Genomic DNA, 8,556 nt, shown 5'->3' on the forward strand with positions numbered 1-8,556 from the left:
ACTGTACCTCATGAAGCTGGTTGAGAGAATGCCAAGAGTGTGCAAAGCTCTCATCAAGGCAAAGGGTGGCTACTTTGAAGAATCTCAAATATTAAATATATTTGGATTTGTTTAACACTTTTTTGGTTACTACATGATTCCATATGTGTTATTAAATAGTTTTGATGTCTTCACTATTATTCTACAATACAAAACAAATTATAAAGAAAGAAAAACCCTGGCATGATTAAGTGTGTCCAAACTTGACTGATACTGTAGATGATAGCACTTAGTTTACTAGTAATCCTGTGTATCCCACTTTGTTCAGGCCCAGTCTTATTTGAGTCAGGCTATATCAGGGGCAGCTGAATTGATGGGGTCCAACCCAGGTGTTTTCGCAGTCAGGCCACGACCCTGCTCACTGTCCACAGTCAAGGCACAGCTATCTATCCCTCCCCGTTAATGTACGACGCAATCTACTCCATAACTCTCCCTCCTAGTCCCTTCCTCCAATTTCAATGCCAACAGGAGTGTCACACGCCTAATGTTTTTGAGCAAGCATTAATGGCATTGCTATTATACTATGTAACTCTAAAAGTCAAAAGAAAACGAGATGACAGTATACAGGTAGGATGCACACCCTACCAGTCCAGTGTTTAATTGCTATATTGTAATTACTTCGCCACCATGGCCTATTTATTGCTTTACCTCTCTTATCTACCTCCTTTGCACATGCTGTTTATAGATTTACTGTATTATTGACTGTATGTTTGTTTATTCCGTGTGTAACTCTGTGTTGTTGTATGTGTCGAACTGGTTTGCTTAATCTTGGCCAGGTCGCAGTTGCAAATGAGAACTTGTTCTCAACTAGCCTACCTGGTTAAAGGTGGAAAAAAGGGGGGGAAAGTGCACTAACGGCTAACCTAGCTCATAGCCCGATTAGAGCAAGGCATAGAAAGTGTCACCACTTTACAGCACAGAACAGACTACCCTCCATTTGTTCTCTACACAACGGGTCCTCTCCTAACCTAACCATTGCAACAAAATGGTGAGGGGGAAAAAATGACCCCTCCTGCCATCTCTTCCTGTATGAATGATTAATGACTCAGCGATGGCTATTTACCTAAATGCACTAGAGTTGTTTGACTTAGCCCTGCAATTTCAGTGTTTTTTTTACACCTTTCTCCTTGGATTACATGGCCTGCCCAGCGGCGCTAAGGTACAAGATGGAGGTCTGGTTTACGGCTCCTTCCCTCCTGTTCCTGGCTCATTAGAAGTGTTACTCTCCAGAGTTGCTTTTTCTTTGATAAAGCAGCTGATTATGAAGGCCCTCAAAAGCCCCAATCACTTGAGCTTGATCGCCACTCTCCCTTCAGAACACTCAAGTGTGTGTGTGTGTGTGTGTGTGTGTGTGTGTGTGTGTGTGTGTGTGTGTGTGTGTGTGTGTGTGTGCGTGCGCATGTACATGCATGTTTTTGGAAAAGAGTAGTGGTATGTTTTTTGATTGTGCGCCCCAGAGCCTCCATGGCCACTGAGTTTAGCTGCTATCATAAGGGGCAAAATCACGTAAATCAAATAAGGTGGGTGGGTGGAGGGACTGAACAACAGTAATGATACAGTCCAACTATCAACCCCCCCCCCCCGTTGCATATGGAAGACGTCCCTGCCGGGGGCTACTGGAAAACGAGTGGTCTCCTAGACTCATGTATGACTGCGATTCTAGTCGGTGGCTTAATTTCACACACTCTCACACACACACTGCCTCGGGTCAGAAGGAGACAGGAGCGGCAGTTATCAAAGCTGTTTGTCAGGGTCTTGTTTCTGTCATCTGGTAATGGTCTGCCTTGTGTGTGTCCTTTTCGAAGTTGTCGCTCTCCAAGGCAATTGGTATAGCTTCATAGAGCGTGTGGAAGGAAATGTATGGGAAAGATGGGACGGCTAATGTAACAACGTAGAATGTAGGGTGAAATAAATGGAATTGGATCGTTCCGAGTCGGAGCAGCCATTCCTGTGTGTGTGTGTGTTTGTGCGGGAGTGTTTGAGTGTGTGGATGCGCATTTGTGTGTGAGTACGTTTTTGTGTCTTTATGCGTGCGCACGTGTACGTACGCGTGTGTGTATGTGTGCGTGTACTTATGCGTGTGTGTCTCTCTGCTGCAGATGGAACGTGCTGGGCATCCAGGGCTCTCTGATGAGCTACTTCACGGAGCCCATCTACTTCTCCAGCATCATCCTGGGCAGCCTGTACCACGCCGACCACCTCTCCCGGGCTATGTACCAGCGCATCGCCGACATCGAGGACCTGCCTCAACAGTTCAGCCTCAACAGGCCTCTACTGAGCGGTCAGTACCCTCGCCTTTAAACCTCCACTTCTTTGCCCCCCCCCCCCCCCCGATACTCTAGCGTCTAGACTCTCATGCGTTCCGGGTCAAGTTCATTTTGGGGGACGCAACAGAACATGTTTTAAAACGTTTTGCAACAGAAAACAAAAATGAGTCGAAGGTAGTCCCTTCCTGTTTCAGTCCCTCCCCGTTTTCACCCGTTTGGTTCTTAATGACCATGACACGGGTGTAGACTCTCATGCCAAGGAACACACACGCTAGACTAACTCAAGTACCACCGCATGCACATTCAAACACTCCGATACTTTCAACACTTTGCTTAGGTGACTAGGAGGTGGCTAGTTGGCCTCTTGTCTGTTTCCTCACGCTTTCTCTGTGAAGACCAATGCAACCGGACACTGTGACTCCATGGGCAAACCCACAGTAGGCACAAGGGTAAACACCAATCATGTATAAATGTCTACGGTAAATACCCAGCAGGACCATGGGTAATCACATAGATAGGTCTCCTACCGTAGTCTTATTGAAACACTGCAGTTGTCATCTGAGGTGACATTTACTTACCCTTCCTGTGTGAATTTGGATAACTTGATGCCCTTTGTGCCAAATCGGTGGAATCCATGCAACCATTTGTTATAAGGTCAGATCTGTTTAGATACTCTCACAATGTTTATTCGACTCCAGGCTTTTTCTTTGTGATATTTCATTATATATTCCTTTTGTCAAGTTGTTTTGTGGCATTTGGAACCGGCTATGCGTTCTACAGCACATACAGCTAAAATAATTTGCATTCCCCCTTCCATCCCACTGTCCAAACCACCTCCTACACCTGTTGTCAGGGTAGGGGCTAAGGCAGGGTGAGGGCTACCTAGTAACAGCATATTGTCCTTTATTTTCCATTGCACAGCGCTTTGAAATGATTTGCTACGGTGTGCCTTAATGAACATGGCCCTGATCTCCCTCCAGATCTCACACAATGCAATAGCCGTCCCAACTGGTGCGCTCAACTTCCTTCTCGCCTACCTTACCCCCTCTCCTCTTCCTCCTCCTCTCTGTCCCCTCCGATGACTCCCTGAACTGCAGGTAAAGAGATAATGGGAGGGTTATTAACTTTTTTTCCGCTTTAGGGAGTTTTGCCGTGAAGGAGCTTTGCGCTGTGGACGCTCAGCATTTAGCCCTTTAAATCATAATCCCCCAGCCAGGCAGCCCAGTGCACTGCAGAAGAGAAAGGAACCGAGCCGTTTAACACCCTCCACTGAAAGAAGGATTTATGCCTCCAATCTATCTTCTCTCTAGGCCCCTGCTTGGAGGAGCACATGTACTGTAATAGAGGCTTTATCCCAAACACACTCGGTGGACATTGCAGCATCATGTTTTGATGGGTATTTTTTTAACGCTATCTCTGACAGATGCTGCTATGACAAGGACTGTACAAAGACTTGCGACTTTGACCCGTCGTGCCCTCGCTTGTGGAGCAAAGGCTCGAGTTAACCACGATGAGAAGCCTTCACCAAAACCTGAAGAGTCATATGTTTTCTTTCAGAGCGAATGCCTTGCTCTCAGAAGGATAAAGCGGGCATGAGTCACATTTGCGGTTGGTTAGACTTGCGTGCTTGCTTTTAGAAAGGGGAGTTAACTTTCAGAGTTAATGCCTGGGCTCGTCATTGAGTCCCATTGGCTCAGACTTGCGTGCTCACTGTTAGAAGGCGGAGTTAGAGCTGCTGAGTGAAATGGCTATCTGTGATTCCAGGCATCAGCAACGCAGAGGCGAGGCAGCCGGGCAAGGCGCCCAACTTCAGCGTGAACTGGGCGGTGGGCGACCAGGCGCTGGAGGTCATCAACGCCACCACGGGCAAAGACGACATGGGGCGCGCCTCGCGCCTCTGCAAGCACGCCCTCTACAGCCGCTTTATTCGCCTGCACTCCAAGGTACGGAATGGTTCGACACACACACACACACACACACACCACAATGGCTCTCCTTGAATTAGTGTTTATGACTATCAACACTACTCACAGAGGGTGTGGGCAGCACAACACATTAAGACCAGCTGAAGCACAGATCAAGTGGTTGTACATTTATGCACTGTACAAGTTGCTCCTCAACATCCTATTCAAAGTAGTCTTCTGTTTATCCTCGACATCTGTTTTGCTCCCCTCCCCATGCCAGTTGTCATCCACACTGAGAATCAAGGTGTCCAAGCCCAGCTCGTACCACGACGCCAAGGAGGCGGCTGTAGAGTACCACAACGCCAAGCAGACGCTGATCAAGGTCTTCCACAAGTCGGGCCTGGGGGCCTGGGTGAAGAAGCCCATCGAGCAGGACCAGTTCTCCCTCAACTCCTGATCGGGCGATTAGGGGGGGAACCTCTTCACTCAACCCACCGCACCCCAACCCCCCCTCTCTAGACCTGAGAGAGGCTCTTCGAAACTACCAGCCACTGAGACTTCAAGTGTGTGTGTGTGTGTGCGTACATGCGTGTGTGTGAGAAATAATGCACGTGGTTCTGGCCACCTCCCTCCGCTCTCATTCCTCATCGCTGTGACGTCATCACTTGCTGTGTCTGTTTGTTTTAAACCAACTAAAATTCAAATACCTTTTTATGTCCTTATGGAAATAAAAATGTATCGTATTTTAAACTGGAATCCTTTTTAGTCATTTTGTTGTTGTTGTTCTTGTAAGACTTTACATGAGGTTGTCCATATACCATGTAGTTACTATGTAAGTACTTCTGTAACTAGAATGTACAATGATTGGCCGGATTCCATTTCAGTTAAATGTAATTACACTAGGAAGCCCAAATGCCGTATGACTTCATGGTATATATTTTTTACGTATTGTGAGATTTGACCTTTTCCTTTCCTATTTTATTACATTCTCGCCCCTGTATTAAATGCACATAGGACATGATGCTAAATACTCATCCAAAATGGTGGTTAGTCATTGAATCATCACTCATTTGAAATATTCTCGTGTGAACATTTTACGCTTATTTATTTGATGACGTTGTTGGTCATTGAAACCATTCCCATTCCTATTCCATACTTGAACAGGGGCCCTGGTGGAGGCTGTCGATGATTCCCCTCGAGCCCTTTGGCCTAGGGAGTTTAGGGGATTGCACGTTTTTTTCTTATTGACTTAAGCCATGGCTTTGCATGGGAACTGTCTCCGAGGTCTGCAGAGCTGATTTGGTAGGGAACCACCAGGATCTCCTCGAGTGAATTTTGAATGCCAGCATCTTATTTCTGCACAGGCAGCTTCAAATCATTTTTCTCTCTTTGTATGTGTTTGTTTTTGGGGAGGGAGGGGCTTTGTTTTTAGAATTGCAACTTTTTGTTTTTGAGGATTGAAGGATTACACTGCAACTGATAATGACAAGAATGAAGTCTTTCCATCAATGACACTGCATAGGAGCTACATTACACCTTCATAAGCATGAGCCTCATGGACATTATGCATCCATGCCCTGGGCATTTATAAATGCTTATGTTAACAACCTCCGTTTGATATGTCATGGTCACGCTACACAATACAAGTAAGGTGACATAACACATCTTGTGTCAATCTGGGGTTGTTATGAAGGTGTAAAGTAGTCCCAATGTCATTCATAGAGAGCTGGGAAGAGCGTATGTCATCATTTAAATACCTTTTAAAGGCCCAATGCAGCCGTTTTTATATCAATATCAAATCATTTCCGGGTAACAATTAAGTACCTTACTGTAAAGATTTCCATCAAAATGGGCAAAAATGTATTTTTAACAAAAAGCAAGAATTTTGTTGGACTGTCTGGGAGTAAACTAGTTGTTATTGGCAGAGAGGTTTGGAACTTTCTTTGTTATTGGTCTATTAACCAATTTACAGCATGGTGATGTCACCATGGAAAGCCGAAACTCCCGCCCATGCAAACCTGCTGATTAAAAAGTACTGTGTAGATTGTATTTTCAACCAGCAACTATCAGGAAATAACACTGATCAACATTTTTTCACACTTTTCTAGTGTTAGTTTAATCAGCTGTTGTACAAAATGATATAAAACACAGGAAAAACTGCACTGGGCCTTTAAAGGCAACACGAATGCTGATTGCTCATGGTGTGAATAAACTTCCAAGGGAACACAAAGAAACGCATGAGAGTTTTTACAAAGTTGAGTTTGGTACCACCCACCCACCAAATGACCAATCTGTGTATGCTCGCTCCAAGTCCTATTGGTCCATATACCTGGGACTCCTATAAGCCCTCTTCTCCACTGTCTGCCGTGTGCTAATCTTTTCTAGTTCAACTATTTTTACAACATGATAAACTCTGGATGCCAGTAACGACAACTTGCTACTGTATTACCTGTGTTCTCTCTTATAGACTGGTCATATACCTGTAATATCAGCATTGTACATTTGTTTATTATTGAACGTTGTGCGTTGCACTTGATGGCCAGTGACAAACCACAATTTGAACCGACACGCTGCAAAGGAATTGATATGAGATATTCTTTACTTAGTGTATTTTTATATCCAATATATTTGGTTCAAAACAGCAGGGGAAGGTGTTTTGGTTTGAGTCCCAGCATTGTGTGTGTTGTGTGTATGTCTAGAGTGAGGTGAGTGTGTGTGCGTGCGTGTATATGTGTGTGCGCATGACACAGCCCGATAAACGTCATAACAGGATATTGGGGATTGCTGTGGAATCTTCACCAAAGAGTATGTCCTTGTGTTTCCCCACAATTTTCTTTTGAGCAACAATATAAAAATTGGGGAATTATTTTTTTAACACCTGTGTTTCTCACACACGAATTGCCGATTTTAAAATATTACAATGTTTTAGTTATTGTACTTTCATTTTACCAATTTTATTTGATTTGTATAAAACGATGGGTTTGTGTTCTGTTGTATTCCAGCTTTGTGATGGAATCTTACTTGTCGGGATCTTTCAGTATTTCTGTAGCTGTTGATTACCAAGGTGTAAATATTGTGAACCTCTCTGATGTTATATTGCTGTGGAATGATGGGGATAGGTTTAATACTGGTTAAAAATGTGATGCCTGTGCAACTATTCTTCCTTCGCTGTCTAGTTCTTGTTTCCCCCCCAGGAAACCACTGGGATGTATTTGATTTGTTTTTGTCCTTTACTTAGAACTCTTTTTTTTTTCTTTTTTTTTAAGCTAGTCAGGTTCTTTCACTGCAACGGCCAGAGATTTGCTAGTCATTGTAGAGCAAAAGTCAAATGTCCTTTGTTGCTGTGTCCTTGTGATACAAATGTATGTTCTGAATCATGTACGTCCCCCTATCCCCACCGACAGAGGGGGAACCATGCCACGATGCAGGCCTCAGCCAAGAGAACTGGATCAAGGTCACAAGCAATATAACCCCCAACGTCCCTTTTAATGAGGCCCCAACCAGGAACGGGAGCAAAAAGAATGCCCCCCCCCCTCTGTTCCCCCCCCCCCTTGTCGTAATCTCTTTAGAAACTGACTATCTGAAACTTTCTTTAAAGACTGCCTGCTTCTCTATAGTATGATCCTTATTTTTTTTGGACTGCACTAAAGATGTCAATCGATGATGTCATGACACAAACCGTCCCCCAAAATGGGCAGGTCGAAACTATTTCCAAGAAACTGAACTGCAACCCTATAACCTAGTGGTCCCAGTGGTCTATAGTCCCCAGTCGTTTGGTCAAGACGGTCGGCCGCCCTGACCGCGTTGTGATTGGTGACTGTTAGTGGTCCACTCGGGTGGTCAGAGAACTCCTCGCCCCACGTCCGCTGTGCAATCTCTACCCGGACCACCATCTTGCATGTGCTCCCACTCTGAAGCTGCACCTAAAGCATGACGACATACTTTTAAATGACTCGTATGTAGAAAAAAACGGATAAATAGATATATTAAAATGAGCAAAAAAAAATAAAGGAGACCATAGTTTACTTTCTTTCGCAGAAGTTGTGTCATTCTTTGAGACGTGTGTGTGTGGTTGTATACTGTTGTTGTGCGGAACATATTGAGCCCATGAAACACAGACTCCTTATCAGCAAGCAGACTCCCATCTAACCCTTATCTTTCTGCACCATCCCACACTGAGAAGAAACCACACCAGATCTAAAACAAGCGCTGTATTTTCAAATGGAACATTGAAAAGAGAGATGGTATTGTTAGATGTTACTCTGTAGTCAGTCAGTCTGTCAATCTCAACGTTCAACAGGATTAGTGGACATGGGCTTTCCTTCCACTTTCATGTTTTACCTACA

At 44.5% G+C, this 8,556-nt stretch overlaps 1 protein-coding gene across 6 annotated transcripts in view; it reads left to right on the forward strand.

Moving 5' to 3' along the window:
• The window catches only part of adarb1b (adenosine deaminase RNA specific B1b), a 181,238-nt gene extending 172,998 nt beyond the window's left edge, over window positions 1-8,240 (forward strand). For all 6 annotated transcript variants that reach the window (XM_029703507.1, XM_029703513.1, XM_029703510.1 and 3 more), the window contains 3 exons: window positions 2,139-2,320; window positions 4,071-4,249; window positions 4,491-8,240. In XM_029703507.1, the coding sequence (XP_029559367.1) occupies window positions 2,139-2,320; window positions 4,071-4,249; window positions 4,491-4,667 (538 nt within the window). In that variant the 3' untranslated portion in view covers window positions 4,668-8,240. The remainder of the gene's footprint in view (window positions 1-2,138; window positions 2,321-4,070; window positions 4,250-4,490) is intronic.
• Window positions 8,241-8,556: the final 316 nt, after the last annotated feature.

Source organism: Salmo trutta, chromosome 20, assembly GCF_901001165.1.
Source record: "Salmo trutta chromosome 20, fSalTru1.1, whole genome shotgun sequence".
NCBI lineage: Eukaryota > Metazoa > Chordata > Actinopteri > Salmoniformes > Salmonidae > Salmo > Salmo trutta.